The sequence below is a fragment of the Elephantulus edwardii genome, unplaced genomic scaffold, assembly GCF_000299155.1.
Source record: "Elephantulus edwardii isolate Elephantulus edwardi_28Jun2011 unplaced genomic scaffold, EleEdw1.0 scaffold00093, whole genome shotgun sequence".
NCBI lineage: Eukaryota > Metazoa > Chordata > Mammalia > Macroscelidea > Macroscelididae > Elephantulus > Elephantulus edwardii.
Window position 1 is genome coordinate 11,457,003 of NW_006399843.1, and position 26,966 is coordinate 11,483,968.

The 26,966-nt window shown below is 50.1% G+C and overlaps 1 protein-coding gene across 1 annotated transcript; it reads right to left on the bottom strand.

The window, feature by feature from the left end:
* FXYD6 (FXYD domain containing ion transport regulator 6) lies at positions 1-26,187 on the bottom strand. Its single transcript, XM_006890878.1, has 9 exons — positions 26,130-26,187; positions 25,626-25,664; positions 25,421-25,495; positions 24,851-24,887; positions 23,716-23,765; positions 2,053-2,091; positions 1,836-1,910; positions 172-208; positions 1-25 (listed from the first exon to the last, which is right to left on the bottom strand). Exons 1-9 carry the CDS (start codon positions 26,185-26,187, stop codon positions 1-3), a joined length of 435 nt encoding a protein of 144 aa, XP_006890940.1.
* Positions 26,188-26,966: the final 779 nt, after the last annotated feature.

Consider the following 26,966-nt stretch of genomic DNA (forward strand, 5'->3'; position numbering starts at 1 on the left):
TTATAGCTCATCTCCATTGCCTTGTCTGGAGGGGTGGGGGGAAGGAAAAAGGCATGTTAGAGCTCGGTGGGGAGGGGTTTTGTCCCCAGCCTCGAGGGCCCCTCCTCACAGGCCCCAGAGATGACCTCTCCCAGTCTGCCCTGCCCACCTCAGGTCCACACAAGCTCTCACCTTCGCTTCTTATGCCCCCCACAGCGGAATCTTTTGCCTTGAAGAGAGAAAATGGTTAGTGAATGTCCACTCAGTCTCACTTCCCAGGGGCCCCTCTTTGCCCAGAAGGACTCGGGTCTTCAATTCTCACACCCTTCCTTCCTGAATGACCACAGCTTCTGGCTCGGACACCAAATTTGATTGTGAGTTTTATTTTTCTTACAGGGCCAGACTTCTAAGTCATTTTAGTTTTGCTAACTTCCTCTTCCCAAGCACATCCAGAGTAGGCTGAGAGCATGGAGCGCAGTGGCCATGCTGAGTCATGTGATGCCCAGTAAGGCTCCTGGGAAGGGTGGCAGTGGATACCGAGCCCAGGGCTCTGCGCAGCCTGTCTGCTTTTGCACGGGTGCACTCAGCTGAAACATCAGGCACTGACTCTGATGTACAGGAATCTTAGAATGAAGGATGTCTGCTATCCCTTGCGTGACCGTGTAGGATTGGACTCTGTAGGATTTCCAAGGCTGACTTTCATACATCTCCAGGTCTTTCTTCTGAGGTGCCTCTGAGTGGACTCGAACCCACCCTCTCAGTTGGCAGTTGAGAACATTGATCATTTGCTCCCCCAGGGACTCTGTGTTCCCTCTATGACTTGTTTTCTTTTCACTGCTCTGTGCTTCTGTGTTGTTTTTATTCTGGATGCTCCCAGACAGGTCAACACACAATTATTAAATGTTTGCTGTGTGGCTGTTGGGACCAGAGGAAATAGAAGGACCCTTGTCTCCTCTAGAATACCCCATGTCCATACTGCAACCTTCTTAGAGGTTCTTGACTAACACTTTTGGATGCCAGTCTTAACTACTTAATAGATACCTATTTAACAAATACAAAGCTAAGGCCCAGGGAGTGTGGGTCCACAATCAGTGGCAGAACCCACAGCCTCTGACTCCCACAGACACTCCCTTTGCAGCACTCAGCAACCACACTCACGTGGGTTCAGGCAAACCTGGCGCTACTTATTATTGACTATGGAACAGCCATTGGCAAGTTGCTGCACTTCTCATTCCTGGGTGGGACAAACAGCTAATGCATTTGGTTGCTAACTAAAAGATTGGAGGTTCAAGATCATCCAGAGGCACCTTGGAAGAAAGGCCTGGTGAGCTCCTTCAGAAAAACCAGGCATCAGAACCCGGAGAGTGAAGTTCCACTCGGACACAGGGTCAGTCATGGAGTCACCAAGGGTCAGAGATACCTGTTGTTGACCTGTTCAGCTTTCCTGTTTAGATATAATTTTAGAGTAGGTCTCAATTTTTTCATCTATAAATGTTGGGGAAAGAGGCTTTCTCTCAGTGTAACTGAAAAGCTGAAATGGGCTGAAATGTCATGAAGTCTAGGATACCTTCCCCTGGCCCAAACCCCACTGGCACTGGCACTTCTTTCCTGTCTGCTAGTGGAAAGGGGGCTCTCTCTTTATGGTCCCCCAAATCAGTGGACTGGAATCTCTAGTAGCCCATATTCGTCCCCACATCCTGAAGGGAGGTGAGAGTTGAAGGGGGACCCACTCTTCTTCCTGGGATCTGGGAGTAGTGAAAAGACTTGCCCTCCCCAGAAGCCAATGTATCCAGTAGTCTGAGAAGTGAGGTGCCGCTCACCCAGCTCCCAGCCCCCATGAGGGTCACCCTGCTTACTGAGGATGATGATGAGCCCCACGACGAAGGCTAGGCCAGCGAAGATCAGGCCCCCATTGCGGACAGTATCATAGTCTTGCAAAGGAGAGAGAGTTGGAGTGAGTGGTCTCCCAGCCTCTCCCTCCTAGTGACTGAGGGGAGGGGAGACACCGCAGGGACCCAGGTGGGAGGGTTTGCAGACACAGGGAGGGTGGAGAGTGGGGGTCTCCAGGCTTACCATAGTGGAATGGGTCCACTTCCCCTTTGGAGCTGCTACCTGAGGAGGGAGGAACAGCCTGAATTCCTGTACTTCCCCTCTCAGTGCTCACCCCACAAGAGTCCACATGAGAAGGGGAACTCCCTTTGGCTAACACCACCACCTCAGGCTGTTCCCGACACCGCTGGCCCAGGCGGCTGTAGACACAACCAACTTTCCCAGAATGGATCCTTTTCTGGCTATTTGCTTCATCCAGTGGTAAGAGAAGACCAAGATAAGTCTCTCCCGTCAGACCGCTAGCAGTCTCCCGTATTACTAATCAGCTAGAAGGGGCTGAGCGACTATTTGAGCTAAATGGACAAATACAATAGAATCTTAAAGTTAGATTAAACACAAGAAGGAAACGGAGGGATTATTTGAAAACATATTCAAATCCCAAAGGAAACTGACAGTAGAACCAGGTCTTAGACCCAGGCTTCTGAATTCTTTATACACTCCTGCGTTGCCATCTGCAGGAGGAAACACATTTGTTTAATAAGCACTAGTATTGCACTGACTATGTGCCAGTTTAAGGACATCTGGTGACAGAACACATTTCATGTTGGGCTGCTAACCAGAAGGTCAGTGGTTCAAGTCCGCCAACAGTTCAGGGGGAGAAAGATGGACAGTCTCTTCCTGTAATGATTTACAGCCTTGGAAGTGCAGAGGAGGGTGCCTGAGCTGAAGTCGTGATGGCTGTGGTTTTGAATAGCGGTTGAATTTATCATCCTATGAGGCATTATTATTATTCCAATATAATAATCTTTATATTGGAATAATAGTTATTCTACTGGGACAATATAATAAATTCCAACATAATATTCTTATTATTCCAATATAATCCATGAGAAAACAGAAAGACAATTCATTCACAGTCACATAACTAGTAACAGGTGAAGCTGGATTTGAACCCAGGCAGTAGGTAGCTAAGAACCTAAGTACTTGGCCCCTTTCCTGAAAGGAAGGAAGGAAGAAGCTCTGTCAAAGCGAAGTCATTTGGCCCTGCCCCTTCTCCCATCCTGCCAGGAGTTTCTCTGTCCCAGTTCTGCCCTCCAGCCCGGTCAGCTGAATGCCCTTGCCCTTGGGCAGTTGGAGGGCAGCCTGGACAGAGCTTGCCTGCCATGGCAGAGGGTTGTCCAATCTTCTTGAGCCCTTTCTTGGCACCAGGGCAGGTGTTCCTGAGGCTCGAGGAATGTGCAAGACAGCAACATCAGGCTGTGCTGAGCTATGGCCCCCTCATCCTCTGCCCATTCCCTGCCCTGCAGTGGAAGCATCAGAGCCTGGGAGCCTGGCTTTCCCCTGCAGCTCAAGCCTCAGTCCAAGAGAGGATAGGTGATGAAGGGTCAGTGTCTGGGGGCCACTGAGGCTGTTCAGGAAGACCAGAGGCCAGCGAGAAGCCAGGGGTCCCAGGACCCTACCTGTGTCAGCTCTTCAAGGTGAACTTCTGAGACTGGGTTCCAGGTTTGTTCAAGGTCATATTATGACAGTACACTCCAGGTAGGAGACCCTCTCACTACCCCAGGAAACTTCCCCTTCCTAACTTCCTCATCTTGAGTCATTTGATGAGTCTCCCCTCTTGCAGGACCCTGGCCTTCTCTGGATCCAAGTCAAAACCCCCTGCAGTCAACAGATTTCCCTGTGGCCTCCAATGCTCAGTGATGCCGTCCACAGGTGGTGCTGGGAGTGCATCCTGAGCTGGGGGGCTCTTTCACCAAAGCAGGTTGGGAAGCCAGCTTAGAAGCCGGGGCCAATTCTCCCTGCTGGACCTCCTTGACCCCTGCTCTGAGCTCAGACAGTCCAGCTGCTGTCCCTGGGGACAGAGCAGGGGCCTGCCAAAGTCAAGGACCATGCCCACCTCCACTGGCTTCTGTCTACTCTTGGAGCAACATTTCTCTAGGTTCAAGGCAAAAAAAATTTTTTTTTTAATGCAGATTTTTTTTCTAGAGAAGCCTGGTATTGGGGTTTAAGGATATCTGGAAGTCAGAGGTGTCAGGACAGAGAAGAGCCCCAAGGAATAGGGGATCCAGCAGAAGCATACCCTGCTTCATACATAATACACAGGCGCGCGCATACACACAAACACAGCAGATACACAGCAAATATACTCTAGTGCATGAACTTACCATCATCCGCGGACAACCCTGTCATCTCCCAGCTGACCTCCTCCCACTGTCTCTGCTTCAGGGACAGTGTGTCTGGCAGAGGGGTGGCTGGGTCCAAGGTGGGGCATTAAACATTAACAGTGCCAGGTAATATTTAGCCTGGTTACAAGAAAAGCCCCGGTATGGACAGGATGGAGGGGCTCCCGCTGTGGCGTAAGGAGGAGCTGGGAGGAGTGGCTGAGTTTCCAAACCCTCCCAAAGGAAATTTCCAAAGAGAAGGGCGTGGGCAGGCAGGCAGTGGGGTTCTTCCACCATCCAGATGAGCCTCAGCATGAAGGCAGGAAGAGGGAAGTGGAAGTTTCACAGCGTTATCACCTGGGCTCTTTGTGGGGGCAATGACTGGGTCCCCAGCACTGACAGCCATTGTGGATGCTCTGGTTGCAGCTGATGTTCCTTGTGGGCAGAAGAACTCAGGGCTTCTCTTATGTGACCCCAATATGCTTGTAGATCCCTCTGTACACCCTGGAACATCCTTTCCCTATCTTTTATTTCCCCTACTGGTATTTTTATTTTACATTGATTTGTATACAAAATCCTTATATACTGTGCATCATTCATGTACACTGCATTTCACGCATTCCTACATTCATATTGTGTTTCAAATGATCACTCATATACATTGTGTTTTATAAAATTAATCACCATTAATATATGTCTATGATTACCCCTTCTTCTCAGGACCCCATTGGATCTTTGCTAAGTTCTTCACCTCCTTGTCTTCTGCCCACCAAATTCTGTTGTCCTAGCGATTTTCTCCCATCCCCACCTTTGCCCACTGAGGAAGGATCTAGCAGCTCACACCTCAGTCAGAAAGGCTTCATTCACCTCTATCTAGTCATCCCTTCCCAGCTGCCCCCAGCACTTTCCTTCTGCAGAGACTGAGCCGTTGGTGTGTCCAGCCTGACCTTCTCGTAGTTGCCACATCAGGTTCTCACTGCACGTTTTAAAGGATGGAACCAAGTCTTATCATTGAAAGACAACTTTGTTTTTATGATTTACAAAGCACTTTGGTCACTGCTTCCTAACTCACTGAACTTTGCATTATTCCTCCACATTAGAGATGAGGCAGCAGAGGCTCAGAGAGGTTGAAGACCTTGCCCAAGGTCACACAGTTAGTGAAAGGATGAGTGGAGGCCAGCCCTCTGGCATCAAGAGTCAGGTGCTTCTTCAACAGAGTTCCTGCTCCATGAGGCCTCCTTCGCCTCAGGGGGTCTGGTTCCTAGTGCTCTGTGGTCCTGCATTATCCTCAGGGAAACCAAATCAGGTGGCTTGTCCTCCCAAAAAGCCTAATGCTTAACAGTAGCCAAAAAAGACTGAGGTTTATGGTGCTGTCCACCAAGGACAATTTGGTCCCTCAAGGAGAATGGCACCTCTACCAGTCTTCCACAAACAGTGACAGAGGCGTGACACTTCAACTTACATCCTGGCTCTACCATTTGATAATCATACGGTCCCAGTCAGTTTACTTAAACTCTCTGGACCTCAGTTTCCTCTTCTGTAAAATGGGAACTGAAAGGTGTGTCCAAGAAAAATTGTCCAAGGCAAAAACAGACTAATGTGTGTAACATAACATGGACTTGGTTTGCAGAGTGTTTGAGAAGAATTAAAGTCATTGCTGTTATTGTAATGCATGCCCTGGTTGGAGAATAACAGGCCTTTTGTTGAACATGGCCATTGGAGACGGATGAGGTGGATGAGAATGTCATTGCCCTCCAGACCTGGAGCAGTGACACCCAGTCAACTTTCCTTTGCTGTCAGAGCCAAGTGCAGACTCATGCAAACATCCCAGGGGCTAAATTTACCTTTTATTTCAAAAGAAATCAGTGCTGTTAAGAGAGGCTAGTCCTTGGGGGGAAAAACCATCATGTTGAGAAAGCTGAAGGAAGGTTCAATGAAAGAGAAGAAGACCCTCAAGGAAGTGGATTGACAAGTGACTATAACTATGGGCTTGAGCGTGTCAGTGACGGTGAAGTGGTGCTGGGTAGGACAAAATTCTGATCTGCTGTTCATAGGGTTGCTCTCAGTTGTTGTTGACTCGATGATGCCTAACAACAGCAACAACCTTAGCAATCCCTCATTGCAGAACATTTACACGCACAATTTCACTGACTCCATGTTAGCTCCATTTTACAGCTAAATAAACTGAGGCTGATCATTTGCTCCCTGAAAAACTCCTGACTGTAGGTAGAGCATTGTTATGATCCTTGCTGAGCAGAGCAGGACAATTTAGGGAAGGGAGGTTAAGGGACTTGCCTGCAACACACAATCCATGGCCAAACCAGAGCCAAGAGGGCCAAATCCTGAATACAGTTTTCTAAAGCTACTGTCATTGTCCACACACTGCCTTTACTGTAGACAGTCTTGTTATCTCAGAGAAGAACTGAAGCCTTTGGATGATAGTGTTGCCAAAGAAGCACGATAAAAAGGTAGACTGCCAAAAGAACAGACAAATCTATCTTGGAAGGAGGAGAGGATGGATTCTCCTCAGAAGCCAGGAGGGCATATTTGAACATGTTATCAGGAGGGATTTGTCCCTGGAAAAAGGACAGCATGCTTGGCTGCAAAGTAGAAGGTCAGAGAATAATAGCCTCACCAGGATGGACTGACTTGGTGGCTCCAGCAGTGAGGGTGGTGCGGGGAGTGGGTCACCGTGAGCAGAGCTGACTCAGAGGTTCCTAACAACAACAATCTTGCTACCTTACTTAGTGCATCACATCGGCCTTTCTGAGCCACTAATGGCTCCTTCCTGGAATAATGGATGAGGCTCATGAAGATACAGAGAGAGTTATAGAGATGCATAGACAGATGGGGGGAGAGCAAAGCAATTTAACAGCTACGTTTTTGAACTCTATATGCAAGCTACTCCATCCGCTTTCTAAAAAAAGGAATTCTTTTGATCTCTCAGCAGCTCTAAAGGGTAGGGCATTCTGATCATCCCCGGTTTGTGGGAGGGGAAACTGAGGCACAGAGAACTTAAGTACTATGTCTGAGGTCAGACAGCTAGGAAGTGGGAACCCAGCAATCTGGCTTCAGAGTATTTGAGGACAGAGAGAAGGACAGTCGCTCAGGTGGAGAAGGAAGCTGAGGACAGGATGTGCTTCTGGCTCAGCCTGAGAGATTCTCTGTACCTGCAGCACCACAGCTCAGGGCTGTTTCTATAAGAAGCTAGTTTAGCAATCTTGCCCCTCTCATATCTGCTTCCCTCCTTTCCTAGGGACTGGGGTGAGCACTGGGAAGCAATGGAGTAGACAATGTCTCAGAGGCTGAGGAGATGGGGGGACTCACCTGGGTACCACCTGTCCATGGTGGAGCTGCTGGCTGTGTCCACAGGTGGAGGAGAATTGCACGGTGCCAGTTGCCAGAGGCTGGATGGGATAAGTGGCACTCCCTTCCGCCACACCTCTGGGAGCCCACAGACAGGAAGAGGCAAAGGCAGTCAGGAGGGGCTGGCAAGGGCGTCCTTGCCACCTGCTTACCTGCGGGGCAGGTTGGAGCAAAAGATCCACGTGAGAGCCGAGGGAGATTCTGACATCCACCAGGGCCCTGAGGGAGACGGAAGTGGGAAGCCACAGAGGAGTAAGTCCAGCCTCCAAGCTGGCCTGTGCTCACCCCAGCGGCCCGATGCCACAGCCTGAATCCTACAGGTGGCCCAGAATACCCTCCAAGGTCACTGCAAGCTAGAAGGGCACTGGATGGAGCTGGAGCTAGCGGGATCGGGGCTCCCCCATCCACCCAATCCCTGGGGTGGTGGCTGTTGAGGGAGACACTCAAGTGAGACCAGAGCCTTTATTCAGCCATGCCTTCGTCCCCAAGCCCCTGTGTACAGAGCAGGAGTTTAGATGGCTTCCTGCTGGGCCATTGCCTGGCACATGCACCACCCCTCTCCAGGCTAGTTATGGGCAGAGGAACCTCAGGTCATTGGAAGTGGACCATGGTGGCGTAGGATGCTTTCCAGGCACAGTCATGCACAGTCTCAGGGGTCATAGGGGCCAGATGCAGTCTGCTGGGTCCATCTGCAAGTCAGAAACAAGAATGGGGGCAGCTGGGAGTGAGAGCAGGAGTCAACTTGAGGAATTCTCCCAGGATAGTCTTTCTTTCATCAGCCCCTGGGACTTACACAGGCTGTGATGTCAGACACCACCCTGCACGCTCTAGTGGCCCAGCCGGAGACACCAGCAGACTAATGAGGTCTCAGCTGGCTGCTCGCTGCCACCAAAGGTTACTGGCCAGAAGGCAGCCCAGTGCACGGATGGAGAACCTATTCCTGGCAGGAGCCAGAAGCAGCTATCAGGGCCCTGCCACCTGGCTCAGCAGGGTTCCTGTCCTTAAGACCTCTTAAGGTCCTGTCCTGGTGGGGTCAGGAGCAAAGGCTCTGGGGCTCACTGTGACACAAGGTTTCCCTCAGGTTCAATGTTAGCTGTCTAGGACAGCCACCCCAAAACACAGGCCCTGAAGATGACGGCAGAGAGAAACTGGGTGGGCCATCTCTGGCCCTCACTTTGGGCCGGTCTTGACAAGTCCCCTCTCCATCCCTCCTCAGCAACACTTCTTGCCCCGAGAGAAAGACTAAAGGCCAGCTGCTTGGGGGCTAGAAACTATTCTGAGAATGAAGCGCTAAGCCTAGATGGACATTACCACCACTCAAGCGGTCATGGGGAGGGGCCGGCTGCACAGGCAGGCCTGCCCCCAGAATTCTTGCCCCTCCCACCAGGAGGCCTCACGGGGGCTACCCTGCCCAGGGCTGGTCTGTCCCAGTGTTCCCATGTGGAGCGCTGCTGAGTGGAAAATTCCCCGAGCCAAGCACTTCAACAGGCTCATAAACCGCAGGGCTCCATGGGCTTTAAAGGTTACCTTGTCCAAACACATTTTCACTGGTCCAGAAAAGGCGAAACCTCAGCCCCAATCCCCCTACCCCATGGGCACATATATTAAAAACTCAGCTAACCCCACAGGACCCTAATGCTTTGAGAGAGAACTTTGCACCCAAACCCTGAGTTAGAGATGAACAGAAGGACCTCCAAGGTCACGTCCTCCAACCCCTCACTTCATAAACAATTCTCTCCCCTGCTCAAAACTCTCAAGGACTCAGAGCTTAAAACTACCATTATTTCTGCAATGTTAAGACCCTTCTCAAGCGGCATCATTGCCTGCTTCCCTGCTCCCTCTCTCCACTCCAATCACACTGGTGTCCTTTTTGGTCACCTAACCTCTTGGTTTGCTCCTGCCTCAGGGCCTTTGCACTGACCATTTCCTCTTCATGAATGAACTTCCCCAGGGGTCTTCCTCACACTGCCCTTTACAGATGCACTCAGAAAAGCCTTCTTCACCTCCCTAACATTTTTTTTCCATCATATTTTTTTAATTTAATTTTTTTTATTTCAATGAACATCTACAGAGATTTTGGAATGCCATTCATTCATTGTTGCACTTTTCTCCCCACCCGTCCCCGACCCCCATTCGCTCCTCTCCTTGAAAAGCAAAAGAAAAACTCCTTCATTGGTACACAATCCCCCCCGCACACCCCCCAAACCCACCCCCATCCCAAATATAATCCACTCTGCAACCCTCATTCTGTACTCTTATAATAAACATAATGCCCTAAAATATAATACTTTCAAACTATTCTCTCCCCCATAGACTTCATGCAGTAAACATAATTTATCCAGTTTTTCTCAGTCTTACCCCCACCTCGATGTCAACCTCCTTCTACAACAGTGGCACCATATAGCATTTGTCCCTTTGTGACTGAGATATTTCACTCAGCATCATGTCCTCCAGGGTCACCCATTTTGAATAATATTGCATGAGCTCCCTAACATTTTTATAGCACCCCTGCAACATTCCAAACCATCAGCTTTATTTTTCCTCCTTAGTGCTATTATCTAATTAAGTCACAGAATTTACTCTTTTTGTTTCCTGTTTCACTCCCAGAAAGAATGGACGCTCCAAGACAACAAGGATTTGTGTCTGCTTTGTGACTTCTAAGGACCCCTGGTGGCACAGTGTGCAACTTAGGGGTCCACGAACAGGTTGAAAGTTCAAATCCACCGGCAACTCTGCGGAAGAAAGATGATTCTGTCATCACGATTTACAGCCTAACAAACCTGACCGAGGATTCTGATGCACCAGAAGCAACTCAGTGGCAATGGACACTGGATTTATTATTTCTGAATCCCAACCCCTAGATCAGGGCCTGGCACATAATAAATCCTCAGTTTTGTTAAGACTCAGAAATGTAGAATAATTTCAGCAATAACACAGGCAGATCCAGACTTCTCTCATCAGTGCTCTTTCTATGGCATTGCCTCCCGTAAACTGGGTAATCAGAGAGAGCTAGACCCTCATAGAAAGACAGTGGGGCATCAGCACACCCTACACACACACACACACACACACACACACACACACACACACACATTGCCGATGCCATCAACACACCCTACACACACATATATCCTGCTGAGAACATCAGCACGCCTTACACACAAACACACACACACACACACACACACACACACACACACACACCGCCAACGTCATCTTACCCAGAATCCTTCATGGGCATTTCACTCACTCCTCTTATCCCTGCTCTCATTCCTCTCCTTGAGCTGTGGAGACGTTTCCAGAGAAATGTTCCTCCACCCCTGACTGCCTAAAGATCCCAGCCAACATTAAGAAAAAGACACTTCTTTCAGAGACACCCTGCTCTCCTCCCGAGTGGCCCAGGCCCTACAACATGCCTCTCCAGGTTCCCAGAGAGAAGCCAGGAGTGCCCTTCTTCCTATGTGGTGCAACATCTCTGAATTCTGACTGGTCCCAGATGGATTGTGTGTCCCTGGGCATGTAACCTCTCCCATCTGCAACACAGGTCCTGGCACCTACCTGACCAATTGTGGCAGAGCTAGAGATGCCGCCAGTAAAGTGCTCAGTGAGAGAACCTCTGGGCTGGTTCTGACAGGGTGACCCCATGTGTGCCAGAGAAGAGCTGTGCTTCCTAACGTCTCCAGAGCTGAATCTTGGGAAGTAAACCACCAGCTCTCTCTTCCAAGGCACATCTGGGTGGACTTGAGCCTCCAACCTTGTGGTTAACAGCTGAGTGTGTTCACTGTTTTGCACACTGAGAGATTCCCTTGGTAAAAAAGGTCCTAATAAATGCCAATAGGGAGCTCTGGTGACTTAGTGATAAGTCCAAAGCCAGAAGGCTTGTGATTCAAACCCACCAGCTGCTCCATGCGGGAAACATAGGCAATCTCCTTCCAGCAATTTACTCATTCTAAAAACCCTCTGGAGGGTCAGCTATGAGACAGTTCTGACTCAATGGCACACAACAACAAGAAGAACAAATGCCATAGCTTCATGTTTCCTCACCCTGAACTGGCCTCACTTACTGAAACCTTTTCCCCTTGTCTTGGTCCCCAAAGCCAGTGATCTCTAAAGTAACTCTCCTGGAAGAACCTCCCTCCCCTGGTCTCCAGGCTTCCTTCCCCATCCGCTACCCTCCAACCTCCTTTTCCCCTCAGTACACACCGAGGCTCAGCAATTACAGATGGCATCTCACCAGGTCCTTGTTCTTCTGCTTCTGCCTGGGGTCGTAGTGCCCACTGGGAGACACCAGGAGAGGTGACCAGCAGGGACAGTCAGCCCCATCCTCAGCCTGGTGGTCCAAGACTGGAGGTCAAAGAAGGGCATCTGACCGAGGTCTTTTCCCCCCAAGGTCTGGAGACCAAGGAGATCTTTGGGGGTGGAGAGATGACCTGAGCTGGGTCCCTTGGTCACCATACCTCAGTATCTGTCCCCTCACCAAGCAGACTTCCTCTTGTCCCCTGACTCTTAAGTCTCAGGACAGCATCTTAGGGTGGTCCCTGTCCATTAGTGGGGTGAAGAGGTGCAGGGTCTGGAAGCCCAGGTGAGCCTGGTCTCCTTGATGCTCCAAGGCTGGCAACAGGGCCAAGGCCCTCATCACTGGTCTTCCCAATACCAGACTCTCTGGCTCCACCAGCCTCTCGGGCTCCACAAGCCTTAGGCTTGGAGGGGGCTGTCTGTCAGCACCTTCAGCCTTGAACTCGGGCCCCTAAACCAATTCCTCCTGGTTGTTGGCTTGAAGCTGAGAAGGGGTTGCAAGGAGTAGAGACCCTGAAAGGCCTTGATTCTCAGCACAGCTTGGTCCTCGCTGCATGGCATGTTGGCCACTTGGCAGGGAAGGTCCACTCCGTGCTGCTCAGAGGACCTGAGCCTTGAGGAGTGCTGTGGCTGCAGATGCCAGGGTCACTGGGGTCTTATAAGGCAGGCTTGGGGGAGGTGGCTCTAAAAAGCCCATTCCTTAAGTGTTGGATTCAAGATGGCTCGAGCAGTGGGGCACACAGGTCCTGGGAGTTGCCAAGGGGCAATGTACTCAAAGCGACAAGGTCACCAGGTTCTGAGTAAGCAGGGCATGGGCACGTCCTCTCGTTTCCATGGCTGGTGACAAGGGCAAACCCATTTGACCCTTCTCTCACACAGTGAATTCCAGGGAGAGAAAAGCATTCTTGACTTTGCTTAGAACTCCGGCCTATGCTTGAGCTAGAATGGAATTGATTCCTCTCCAGCTGAAACCCTCTCCCTCCCAGTAGCCAAATCCTTCCTTATGTGAAAAGCAGCTCACCACCTCCAGGCAGACCTCCCAGGGCCGGCTCACCCCACCCTGTGGTTCCTTCCCTCCATGCCTTTTGGAACCCACTGCTGTGGTTCATACAGCTGAGGGGAGACTTTGCGGTCATTCTGCTCCCTCATTTCAGATTGCCCAGTGGCCTCTGGCCTCAGTGAGGACGCAGATCACATTCTTGGTTTCTGTCATCACTGAGACCGGTGCACAGCTGCCTCAACAGCTAAGGACTCTGCCCATCGATGGGCCCCGGATCACTCCTAAGAGCTTTGCCTCCCTGCTGCTCCCAATCGCTCAGCGAAGCAGGCTCTGTGACATCTATTTTCCAGAGGAGGAAAGTGCAGTGACTTGCTCACTTGAAGTTGCACTTGAAGAGTATAGACAAGTCAGAAGCTGAACCCAGGGTTCATCCTGCTATCAGCAGAAGGAGTTGGGAAATGGTTGGTAATGAAAATATCTTCAAACTGTATTTATGTCCATTGTGTACCAGGACATCCTCTTTTTCATCCCATTAAGTAACAGTATGTTAAGAAATCTTTTAAGTCATTGCTGTTAAGTCAGAACTAACTTTTTCAGCTGACCCTCTAGCAGGTTTTAACAGGCTATGAATTGCACAGGAGAATATCAACCATCTTTCTCCCATGGAGCAGCTGCCAGTGGATTTGAACCCCCTACCCTTGGGTTAACAGTGCAACTCTCTACTCACTAGACCACCAGAGCTTGATAACAGAGACGAGACTGATAAGCTCCATTTTACAGTTTAGGGAATGACTTTCCTCGTTAGCAAGAGGCTCAAGGATCTGGGCCCTGACACCATCACCATTCAGGACACCGGATCGCAGCATCTGCCCAACATCACTGCCTAGGCAGGTGCCCGCTGTTGTGCAGCCAGGCACAGGGCTGGACACGCTCCATCAAATCAGCAGCCGGTCGGCTTGATCTGGCCGAGTCCGCCCCTCTGGAGCCTGACTGTGACCACAATGAATCACGTTAATGCCCCTGCTTCTTCTTGTGGCCCCAAGACAGGTATTCCTAAAGCCTCCCCTGGCTCACCTGACTCTTCCCTCCCTCTGAGCAGCCAGGGATGAGGTGGGGTGAACCAGACCGAGCTGGACTTCTCTCCCACTGGCTCTGCCCAGCTGCACCCCCAGCCCTGTGAAGCAGGCGGCCCATGACCTTGGGGTGTGCTTTAGCCTGTTGTACTGGTCCCTCCCTCTCTACCTCTCTCCCTCCTGCTTCTCACTCTCCCTCCAATGAGTCTCTTCCAAGAACAATTTGGCAAGTTCTGATCCATGACCTGGGGCCAGATTGACCTATTTTATAGTGGAGTAACACAAACACCTCCATGCAAATAAACTTCAAAATCCTTGGAGTGGAACTCACTGGGGGACGGGTGTGGGGGAGGAGGCTGTGAGGAGGGAGCTGGAGGTGAAATGTGTAGGGCACCTAAGGGACACTGGTTGAGATCAAGGATTCAGTGTCCCTTCTGGGAACTGGCCCCATGATTCCTCCTTCATCCAAGCCACCCTTGTTAAAGCTAATAGAAAGGAATGAGTGTCCCACATCTGGAGACCGAGTGACCCCACAAGCATGGTCTTGCCTCCCTGGTGTGGTGGTCCAGAAGGAAGCCCCAATACATAGCAATTCGAGCCTGGACGCAGGATTCTGATTCTGTAGACAGCTCTGCTAGACCAGAAATGGAGAGCTCTCCTAGCAAAAAGACAGTTCTCTGTGATCCAGAACTGAGCCCCTAGCTCCTGCTGGCTCTAAGAGCCTGTCTTGCTGAGAGGTCGCATCAGCTGGTCATTTTCACTCACCCTGAAAGCTTGCTATGATGGGAGCTCACCCATCACCATGATTGTAGGAACCAAGGACTCTCATGTGAAGCTCACCTCTGTGGCCTCTCATGTCCACCCTGTGGGTCTTGTCTTTTCCAATAGACTCAGGGTGAAACTGGCCTAGAGTTGGACGAGTCTGTATTCTCTACTAGGAATGTAGACTTGGGGCAATTCCCACAGAGTCCCAGTGCCTCATCAGTAATTACCTTAATCCCTGGTTAGACATTCAGCTGCTAATCACAAGGTCTATAGTTCTAATCTACCAGTTGCGACTTGGGAAAGTTGGGACAGTCTGCTCTAAAGAAAATCTTACAGCCTTAAAAACTTGGGGGCAGTTCTCCTCTATCTGTAGGGGTGTGATGAGTTGTGATCACCTCAACAACCATGGATTTAGTTTGGTTTTTGTATAGGGAGGCTGTCACATAGAACCATTATGCGCTCTAAAAAAATCAAGTTCTCCGGTGTTCGGTATGCAGTAAGTGCTAAGCAAATCGGAGATGTTTTTATTACTAAAATTACTATTTCATGGTTAATGTCCTTGCCTGTTGCTGTGTTTCCAGACTGTTCTAGAGCTGGCTGCTGACTGAGGGCGCTGTAGGGACGCTCTGCTCTGGGTGTGGCCTCACCTGTCCAGGCCACACCCCTCCCTCCTCCTGAGTTCCCACCAGCCTTCTGCTAAAAGAAGCGAAGGGGGGTGGGGTGTGTGCGTGTGTGCGTGTGTGTGTGTGCGCGTGCGGTTGAGCTCTGGACAGACCAACGCCAGATGTCAAGTCGGCTTCCTCTCAGGGTGCACAGCAGTGTCTTATTCTATTAGAAACCTCACACGTATCCTAGCAGGTTTGTTCTCGATATGTTTTGTGGGTTTTTTTGATGGCTTATTTTTCAGACTACCAGGGCTAAGGAGGATAGAAGGAGAATTGATGCCTTTGAGCGGTGGTGCAGGGGAAGAGTATTGAGGGTACCATGGACTGCTAGGAAAACAGATTCATCCGGGAAAGGGTCAAACCGGGCGGCTCCTTGGAGGCAAGGATTCTGAGGCTCCGTCTAACATACTTTGCACATGTTGTAAGGAGGGACCGGTTCTTGGAGAAGGACATCATGCTTGGGAGGGTGGAGGGACAGCGCAGGAGGGGAAGGCCCTCTATGAGGTGGATTAATTCAGTGACTGAGGTAATCCGGATGGGTGTATCGGAGACAGGGAGATTGGCACATTTAAGGCTGTTGTACATAGGGTCGTTATGAGTCGCAAGCGACTCGACGGCACATAAGAACAGCAACCAGGGCTTTCTTCCAAGCCTCTGAATGGATTTGAACTTTCAACAGTCTGGTAAATAGTCAAGTATGTCAGCCATTTGCACTACCCAAGAACTCCAGAAACAGCCCAGTTTCAATGCTTGGTTCCCACCTCCCAGCAGAGCTACACCTTTATCCTAGAGAATCTGTGACATGAGAATTCCCTGTGTATCTCAGCAGCTACTGAGTGCGAGTCTACCCAATTAGGGGCAATTATTTCATATGCTGAATATGATAACTAACATTCCTACCATTAACATAATCATTATGAGGAAACCCAGCTCCTCCTCCACTGAACCTCCTTAAACTTAGTTTGATGTTTGTTTCTAATAACCTGTGGGGAAGGTATCCACAATCATTTATGTGTGTGAGGTCTCCAACAGTCCTGATTAAGTTGGCTGTCACAAGGCCTGTAAATTTCCTGATGCAAAACAAGTGTTCCATGGGTGGTGGCCATTAGCTTATTTGCCAAGTGTGATCAGCTTTGAGGGGGTGCCAAGGGTGAGTGCACTAAGCTGTAGGTTTGAGTCCAGTCAGGGGTACCTCAGAAGAAAGGCCTGGAGATCTAATTCCAAAAAGTTAGCCATTGAAAACCCTGTGGGGCACAGCTCTATGCTGACCCAGGGGGGTTGCTGTTAGTTGGGGTTAATGTGATGGCAACTGCTAAGTGTAGCGAGATTCTTTTAAAACTATACTGGCGTAGTGATAAGGAGTTCTGCTGCTAACTCAAAAGCATGCACTTCGAACCCACCAGCTGTTCTGTGGGGAAAAGATCGGCAATCTCCTCCTGTGCGGTTTCCTACCTCTAAAAACCCACTGGAGGGTCAGCTAGGAGTCTATTTTTGGGTCAACGGTATGTAATACCATTGTGATTGTGGGGTTAACAGTATTGAACTTTTATTTCCATTTTAAAGCTTGCTCTGCAAGAACAGAGTGGGAGACATGCCAAGCACCCCAGGGAGGTCAAGGAATGGACAGACTAGCCCGATCCTTCAGAGGCCATGCCTTGCAGCCTCTGGGTTTAAACAAGTGAACACTAGAGGGCGCGTATGAAAATGAAAGACCCTGCTGCTCGAGTAAATAACATGCTAATATGCACAGTATACACAGGAAACTAAGATGAGAGTGCTGATATTTGTGTAATAAGGTAGCCTTTTATCAATCCTTCTGCCTTTGGGGGGATGCTCGAGGTGACTCCAAGCCCTTTTACCATGTTTATGTACAGATCAACTTACCCACCTGACTGCTGCTAGGATCCTAGGTACAGAAATTCGGGTGTAATGATACAGGCAAGAACTAATGTGTCCCCTAACACACACACACACACACACACACACACACACAGAGAGAGAGAGAGAGAGAGAGGCGTGTGTGCATAAAGGCCTCATTCTAAATCCAGGAAAGCTTCCCAGAGGAAGGAGCAAAAAATAGGCTAGGTAAAAAGGCACTGGTAAAAGACAAAAGGATAAGGGCTTTGATCATAACCTAAGACCCACTGATGTCCATTTTTAAAAAAAAAATCCTTGGTTGATGGTTCCAGCACTGACCACAGATACCTAGATCCTTTGATTCTAGTCCAGTATATGGTTTCCATGTGAGAAAGCCCTTGTAATCTCCTTCCCTTCTCCAAGATGATGAAAAATGTATACCCCTTTGGGGTGTCAGAATCCTTGAAAATTATCTTTTCTAGCCATTAGGTTAGCCCACTGGCGGCATGGTTTCCAGCTACTTTCACTGCTGTCACCTAGTCTTGAAAATCAACAGCTGTGGGGCCAATATAAGAGAGTACTTTCCACACTGTGAGAGACGGTCATGAAGAAGCTGTGGAGACATGGCAGTGACAGTGGTGGAAAGATTGTGAAGAGGATGTAACAAGGTGTAACCAGAGGAACCCTGGAGATAACTGAAGGCAAAGCTGAGTTGTAACTTCTCTGAGATAAAGTTTGCTGGATGATTGAGAAAACCAGAGGCTTCTTACATTTGCACCATTAAACTGAACCCGGACTTTTCACTAATTGAGGAATTGTGCCTTGTTAATCTGATTTGAGACTGCTGGACTAAACCTAGATTTGCCTTGTGAGATATTCTTTGCCTTCCCCTCTCTCCGACCTATTTCCTTAATAAAGCCCACAATTGTAACATCTAAGTCTTGCAATAAACATCAGACCCTATCATTGGCAGAAATAGGTGTAGAAGCATGTGGCATGTCTGACTATGTAGCGATTTATATCGTGTTATGGACATTTTTTTAAAGTCCATTTTTGTTTTATTAACTATGCAAAGGTGTTTGTGTGGATCATGACAAGTTGTGGCTGACACTGAGAAGAATGGGAATCTCAGAGCACTTGACTGTGCTCATATGGAACCTATACCTGGATCACAAGACTGTTGTATGAACTGAGCAGTGGAGCACTGCATGATTTGGAATTAGAAAGGGAGTGTGTCAGGGATGTATTCTATCTCCATACCTGTTCCGTCTATACGCTGAGCAAATTATCCAAGAAGCTGGACTCTTTGAAGAGGAATGCAACATCAGGCTTGGAGGGAGACTCATCAATAACATGAGTTATGCAGATGACACAACCTTGCTTGCTGAAAGTGAGGAGGACTTGAAGCATTTGTTGCAGAAGATCAAGGAAAGCAGCTTTCAGTATGGATTGCATCTCAATATCAAGAAAACAAAGATTCTTACCACTGGAACAATAGGCTGAGAGAGAGTGGAGAGGGAGGTTAGAAAAGGGGGAGGGAATGGAAGGAAGGGGGGGTGTGGAGGGAGGAAGAGAAAGGGAGGGGAGGAGGAGGGTATGGGAAGGATGAGGTTGGGGAAGGGTGGGAGGATAAAGAAGAAAGGAGAGGAAGGAGAAAGGGGAAAAGCAGCCAAAATAAACACAGATCTAGCAACTAACCTCACGCCCATGCCAGCTCTGCAGTCTTCACATCCTCCCTCTGGCCAAGGACCTTTGAGGCCCTTACGTACTGTAGGCCCAACAAATAGCAAAGCCTTTTTCCAACACAGATCACCTCTGAGCCAGTAGGAAACATGATACTTTATTCTTTTTTTGAGAGGATAGATCACAACACAGAGGACAGCAGTCCTGTCACAGCGGCACGGTTTGGGTGGTTTCCACGAGAACAAGATGGACACTAGGGGTGGCTTCTGACCTCACTTTTCTACTCTCCTCTCAACCTTTGCCCTCCTGCTGCTTCCTCAGCAGAGGCTGCATGGAGCCTAGCCTGGTCTCTGACCACCCCCTGCTGTCCTCACTGTGCTGCAGGAGCTGCCCACTGCTGGACCCACGTGCACAGAGGGCAAAGGACCCTGGCTCTCCCTGATGCCCACAGAGAAAGGGGAATCCCGCCCTCACCTGCTGACGTCCCCATTCAGGGCTGGGTGTCTGCACCTGGAGGAGCTGGGCTACATACTGGGGTCTCAGAGGCAGGGAAGCTGGAGAACAGGCTGGGTTCCAGGGTCCATGGGGTTATTGCTGAGAAGATATGCCAGGGGCACATTCCCCAGGGGCAGCGTGGAAGCCCTGAGCCTGGAATCCCTGGTCTAAAGGGTGGACTTGAAAGAACAAGAGCGTGTGGGTAGCCTGAACAAGGACAGGGCAGGGGCCAGCTTTCAACCTCCAGTTGCTTCAAGACCCTCAGAACAGACTTGAGTCAGGAGTGGAATATGGGAGGTTATTGTGAGAGGTCGGAAGATAGGCCACGAAGAATGATGTTGGACAGACAGAAATCTTCCCAAGACCTAAGACATCAGACTCTCCCTCTCTTTGCTCCTTCCTCACCCTCAACACTCGGCATGGTCCTTCAGTGATCCCAACTCACAGTCACCCTCCAGAACAGAGCAGAGCTGTCCCACTGGGTTTCCAAGGCAGGCTGCCTCATCTTTTCCTCATGGAGCAGGTGGGGGGTAGGTACGACCTTCAACTTGTTATTTGGCAGTCAAGCACTTTAACCACCACACCACCAGGGCTCCTTTCTCCTCCACCCTTAAGTTAAGAGAAGAAACTGGTCTCTCAGGACCAAGCAGGCTCCTAGGAGTGGAAGGTAATGGCAGGACACACGGGAGCAGGGAGGAATGGGGGGAGGGGGCTAGGGTCCTGTCCAGGAAAGAGTCCACGGTTCACTAATACAACATCACCCACAAAAAAGGAGCCACGGGGACCACGGTCAGCAAACACGCACAGACACGTCACAGGATGGGACGAGACTGCAGGCAGGGTGGGAGGCAAGTGTTAGTGGCATGGTTATGTGGAGGACTGGTGTTAGGGGACTGGGAACACAGGGGACGCGCACGCTCTGGGCTTCCCCCGTGGAAAGCTCTGCTGCTGAAGTGGCCGGTGTTCTTAGACATCAGCAGGGGCCGGAAGCTGAGGAGAGAGAAGATGGACATTACTGAAAAACTCCACACTTTGGCTTCTCCAGAATCCTTCCTGACTTCCCTCCCACTTTGGCCCCCAGCATCTCCTATGAGGACTTTAATCCCTGCTCAAGTGCTGCCAAGGAGCCATGATGGCCATGAATTTGTAGGGAAAGGAGATGAAGGCAGAGGGGCATGGTGGGTGCCAGGGCTTCACAGGGGGGCTGGGACCTGGTAGAGTGGGAAGGGAAAATGTTAAACCTGGGGTGTATGTTTAAGGCACCCCATTACTTGCTCACAGTCATGAGACCTAAGAGAAAGGGGTTTCTGAGGAAGTCCTGTTGTTGTTAGCTGCTGTCAAGTCAGCCCTTAAGTCATGGAGACTCCCAAACATAACTGACATAACTGACTGGACCACGGTGGTCCACTGGCTTATGTTTGACAGGAGATCACCAGACATTTCTTGTTAGTCTGTCACAGTCTTGATAACAGTCTTAACAAATTTCTGCTGAAGTTTGTTCAATATCATAGCAAGAAACAAGCCACCAGTGACAGGCAAGAGGCTCAAGAGCTGCATTGACTGGGAAAGAATCCAGCTCTGCAGCAGGAAAGGCAAGAATTCAACTATTGCACCACCACTGCCCTACAGGGACCCCTTGTTTAAAGAGAAAAGGAAAAAGCAACTCTAGCTCAAGATTGCCTTCTTTGAGAAGATTTTCCACCCCAGGGCCCCAGAGTCTCGGTCTAACCTTCCAGCTGGGAGGAGTGGACAGAGGATTGGGCTATTGGATGGAGGGACTGTATCCTAGCCCAGCTTCTGTCGTCTCAAGCTCAGGCAGATGGCTCACCTTCCAGAGCTCCATCAAGAAGATGGGCATGACAAGCTCTGCCCACCCCAGCTGTTATGAGGCTGGAAAACACTCAGGAAATAACTGAAGTACCACACCACATACACAAGATTAATACAATCACAGTAAGAACCGATGCATCAGACGTCTTATCTGCCAAGATCCTCTCCCTTTGCAACTTTTCTGCCAAAAATAATGACATTTATACGCAGAAATGAAAAGATTCAACGCCTTTTAGTTGTAGTTCTGGAGAAAAGTGGACAGCCAGAAGAACAAGTAGGTCTGTCTTGATAAGGGTGAAACCAAGTTTCTCCTTGGAGGCAAGAGTTTTAAAGCTCTGTTTCACATACTTTGGGCACGTGGCCAAGAAGGACTAATCCTTGGAGAAGGACATCATGATTGGAAGGGTGGTGACTTCTCATTGACTGACCCCTTCCCTTGATCCTTGTATATTCCCGGGGGGTGCAAAAAGCTAGAGTGCTTAACTGCTCCTCAAAACATTACAAGTTCAAGTACACTTAGAGGTATCTTGGGGGGAGGGGCGGAAAGCTTGGTGATCCTCATCTGGAAAGTTAGCCATGGAAAGCCGCTGCGTGGGCATAGTCTCGGACACACTCGGGGTCACCCCAAGTCAGACTCCACTTGAGAGTAACTTGTGGTTATGCTCCAGGGCAGAGTCTGCCAGGCAGGAGCAGCGACGTACACTGACAATGACACCAACACTAACGAACTCACTGTGTCCAGGTGGAGCCAGCTCATAGCTGACACTCCACTGGGCTTCCAACGCTCGAAACTGCACGCGAAATTATTGCCTGTCTTTCTTTCATAGAGTTACTGGTGGATTCGAACTGCCTGAGGGCACGCCACCTTTGGGTCAGCCATGCACTTCCCTGTGGACCACACTACCTGACTAGATTCCTTCTCCCTACCAAACTGTCAACTCCAGAAACTAATCTTATGTCTACCCGTACCATGCTTGAAGACAAATGGAAAAGAAAATGATAAAAGGCATAAAGGGAAACAAAGCAGAATGTGCATAATTAAATCCTATTTGCTTTCAATTTGGAATACGTTTTATCCCTTTCTTTCTCTATTAGAGATGCTACTGATATTGATAATAGACACAACCATAGCACCAATGACAATAAAGCAATCATCATGCCAGACCAAAAAAAAAAAAAAACAAGAAAAAAGAAAAAGCCCGATCTCAGGTTCTAGTCTGTCACCTGTCACCTACTGCCTATATGGCTAGACATCCTCTGAACTCAGTTTCCTCACCTGTAAAATGGGAATAAGCCCCAACTGTCCTATTTCTGTAAGTTCCTGGCAAACTCAAGTGAGTGGAGCAAGGGCTAAGTGCTGCCTGTCTGCTAACTGAAAGGTTGACAGTTTGAGCCTGTACAGTGACTCTGAAGAAGAAAGAGCTGGCAATCTGCTTGTCTAAGGATTGTTGTTGTTGTTGTTGTTATGTGCCGTCGAGTCGCCTGCGACTCATAGCGACCCTATGTACAAACAGCCCTAAACTCCGCTCTGTTCTGTGCCAATCGCACTGTGTCTGACACTCCCATCCCAATTACCCCAGTCACTGAATCAATCCACCTCATAGAGGGCCTTCCTCTCCTGCGCCGTCCCTCCACCCTCCCAAGCATGATGTCCCTCTCTAAGGACCGGTCTCTCCTCACTACATGTCCAAAGTAAGTTAGACGGAGCCTCAGAATCCTTGCCTCCAAGGAGCCACCCGGTTTAACCCTCTCCAGGACAAATCTATTTGTTTTCCTAGCAGTCCATGGTATTCTCAATACTCTTCTCTAGCACCATAGCTCAAAGGCATCAGTTCTCCTTCTATCCTCCTTGGTCATTGTCCAACTCTCTGATGCATAACAGGTGATTGCGAAGACCATGGCCTGTATCAGACGCACCTTAGTCTAAGGATTACAAACTAGAAATCCGGTGAGGCGATTCTGTTCTCTCATGTCAAAAACTGACCCAACGGCACAAAACAACAACAGTAAGATGCTCAATAGATACCACTCTCCTGTACCCTCTACAATAAATGTTAGTCATATTAAATCAGGGACCCTAAATGTTGATAAGTGGTTAACACTGGCATGTTGTAGATTTAGAGAGTTTAATAATAAAAGGTTTAAAAAAAAAGTAATCCTAAAGAGGATCTTTCATGAATCATCTCTGCAAGTTAACACCCTTACGATGTTCTGACAGACTGATTTGCTAGCCAGTTCCCTCCCATGCCACATCCACGTGACATCTAGGAGGACACTCTATCGCCCTGTCCACCGGTCTACCGGGAGGTGCTGTTCTGGGAGCATGTCTGATCCCCAGCTCTTTCCTTGCACCTCTCAGACATAAGGCCCTTCAGCGCATGGCTCCAAGTGAGAGCCAGCACGGTGGGACCATGGCCACATGTCCTCTCCCAGTCCAGCCTTGCTGAGGACAGTAATGGTGGCAGGGACAGTGGATCTAGAAGACGGCATCTTACCTTCCATCTGAGGGCTGCACTTCAATTCTCTGCTTTCTGGGGCTCCGTTGCTGGAAAGAAAACCAGGAAAGACTAGTGGATGGACCCTTTACTGTAGAGGCCTTGCCCACAGCAGCCATGCCAATGCCCCGTTCTGGGGGAACCAAGAGCTTCTGCGTGAGACAGGCCTAGGGACAAACCTGCTGCCTACTGGTGACAAAGCTGGGTTCCTCAGCGGTAAGGAGCAGGAAGGTAGAATGTGACCTGGGCTGCTCAGAGCCTGACACAGAGGGGTAGCACTGGGAGTGTGGGTTTGTTGAGGGTAGCACCACAATGAGGACCTTCTTCCCTGGCTCTGTGAGAGCACAATTAGCTGGCCAAGGCACCTGGTGCAGTCCCATCCCAGCCATACGGGCCCGTACCCGCCCTCTGTCACCCACGTAATACCATTGGCAGTGATGAGGTTTTCCACCTGGGCCTCCTCGTCCCCTGGAGCCCTGTGAGAGAGACACACAGCTCGGTCAAGGGTCCGCATGGAAGATCCATGATGGTTCAAAGCCATTGTGACCTGTCTCTTCATGCCACCTGTGGGACTGCAGCACATGCTACCAGGGGTGCATGGAGCAGAGGCAGGGTGCACTGAAGGGGTCACCCTTCAGTGTCAGACCCCAAGAGAACTGGGTACTGGGAAGGGGTGGCCTAGTGCCATGCATGGATTGACTCATATCCTGCTGTGGGCATTGGACTGCTGGGGTGTGACCTTTATGTGAGGACAGATGAAAGAGAATCCAAGTGCCTGAGCCTAGCGGACAGGGGACAAGTAGGGACAGCATCCCCATCCTACAAAGGAAATGGACATTGAAAGGCCACATGGACTTCTGTTCCCACTGTCTTGAGGGATTCCAGACAAGGTTCTAACACCTTCTTACCACCCACAGTTTCAGGGGAGAGAGGGAGGAGCTAACACTTCACGTTAGAAGACTGCTTCTTTGGCTCGAAGTCTGTTGTGTGAACCTCAATCATCTACCCCTCCCGCCCACAAAACCTATCCTCTTTCAGAAACAAAACTCTGACACCACTTGGGGCCAAAACCCCACGGACCCCTCTGTGTCCCTTCGAGTGTCATCCCAGATGGCCCCGATTGTGGCAGCCTTACCGGGGCTTCTGGCTGAAACCACACTTGCATCTCCGACCTGGAAGGTAAACAAACCAGCATGAGCAGACTCCTGGCTTGTTGGCCTGTGCGGTCCTGTGACCATGGAAACAGTCCTCTAGGAACTGGGCAGTGCACGGGTATACAGCTCCCTGCTGCAGTCTCAGGCTGGGAAAGGGGCTGAGGTAACACACTGGACAGCTCTGGTTGATTAAGAATGTGCCCAAAGGCTCTGTGCAGACCAGGGTCATGTGGGCAAATCATCTAGGGACCATCGGCAGGGCACAAGGGCATCATCCCCTGTCACGCCCACTCACGCCCTGCTGGGGTCAGCACCCCGAGCGGCTCACTTTCCCCCTTCTTACCCAGGCTTCTCTTGACCCAGCATTTTATTTTGTGTTTCTACTGTTTTATGGAACACTTGCTATGTGCCCAGCACAGTATAAGGTCCCAGAGATGCCATGTGAATAGAGTCTTGTTACTGCTCCAGAAGAAAGGATGGCTGGGCCCTTCTCCAGTTCCCTGTACTCCTCAATCTCAATCATCACAGTGAACAAAGAAACACACACTTACTCAGGATAAGAAGGATCCCCACCGAGAAGAAGACCACCGCAAAGACCAGGCCCCCGATCCTCAGCGTCTGATAGTCTGCCAAGGGAACCAACCGAGGGATGTAAGAGGGACGAGCCACTGAGCGCGCGCCTGACCCTTCCTTGAAAGAATGCCTCTCCCCCCCTCAGCCATGCCTCTCCCCTTCCAGGGGTGCCTTCATGCTCACCATAATGAAAAGGGTCTGTTTCTTTCTCCTGCTCAGCTGCTGCAAACAATAAACAAATCTGGTCAAGAGGAAGACAGCCACACACCCCGGTTTCCGTCTCTTTCACCTCAGATCTATTCCCCATATGGGCGTTCAGGTAGGCAGTGGCCGCTGAGCACCATCTGGAGAAGCACCAGGGTGGGCTGCAGTGAGGGCCCTCTGGCGGCCGAGGGCAGGTATAGTTCTGAGCCCAAATGGGATCCGGCTTTCACAACATGTGCCTGTTATTGCCCTGCCTTTCCCAAACAGCAGATCTATCAGCTCCATTACAGACAAGGAAATATGAGCCAAGGAAAGACTGGCCACTCGCATGGCCTAGAGTCCCTGACTTCTGACCCTGAGACTGATGTGCAAGCCCAACTCCAAGGCTCAGGTCAAAAGTGAGCCCCTCAAACCTCAAAGAGCCTACACTTTCGACCATAAGCTTCGACTAGATCATGTCATAGAAGCTAGAGAGGTACTTACCACTGGCGAGGACCGCAGGGGCCAGCAGGCTACAGAGGAAGATCAGCACCACCTCCATGGCGTCTGCGGACAGAAGGGGGAGAAAGAGTCTTTGGATGGGAGACTGTCTGTCCCCGACATGCTCTCCTCTCTCCACCAGAGTTCAAACCACCACCAGCAAACTCTCACAGAGAGTCCAGCAAACACGGATTCAATCAACACACTTGAATTCAGACAATGAGCAGGCACTGTCCTTGCTCCATTCTGTGGATGGAGGATTTAGAGCTCAGAGAGCGCTTGTCTCGTGCCAAAGACGGGAGGGCTCTGGGGATGACCTCATCCAGGCCCCTCTCACCAGGCCCCCCTCTGTGGACAAGCCTGGCTCATTAAGATGTCTGGGACTTTCTGGCCTGGTTCCCTGCAGCCAACATGCACTGTCACAAACTCTGTATGTCTTGATTGAATCAAGGGCAGAGGGGGCTGGTTAAACAAAGCAAGCTTGGAGACAGGTCCCTGAGCTTCAGTAACCAGCTGTTCCTTCCCTAGAAGAGACCTGGGCTCTGCTCACACACCCAAGACTCTGGTCCCAGGTGGGGGTCCCAGGGTGGGCCATCTGAGTGGAGGCAGGAGCAGGACTAGCTGGTCTTGCAGAGGAGTAGGTTTAGGGGAATTATACACACCCCACTGTCAAAGTAGACAAGTGAAGTAAAGAGCCAGAGAGGAAGAGGAAAACCCAAACCAGGAAAGCACAGGACGCAGAGGCCCTACGCTCTCTTCCAAGTGGATTGAAACCGGCAGTGATCTAAGCCCTTAGAGACTCATGTCCAGCAGTCAGGCCCACACAAGGCCGGCCCTTTG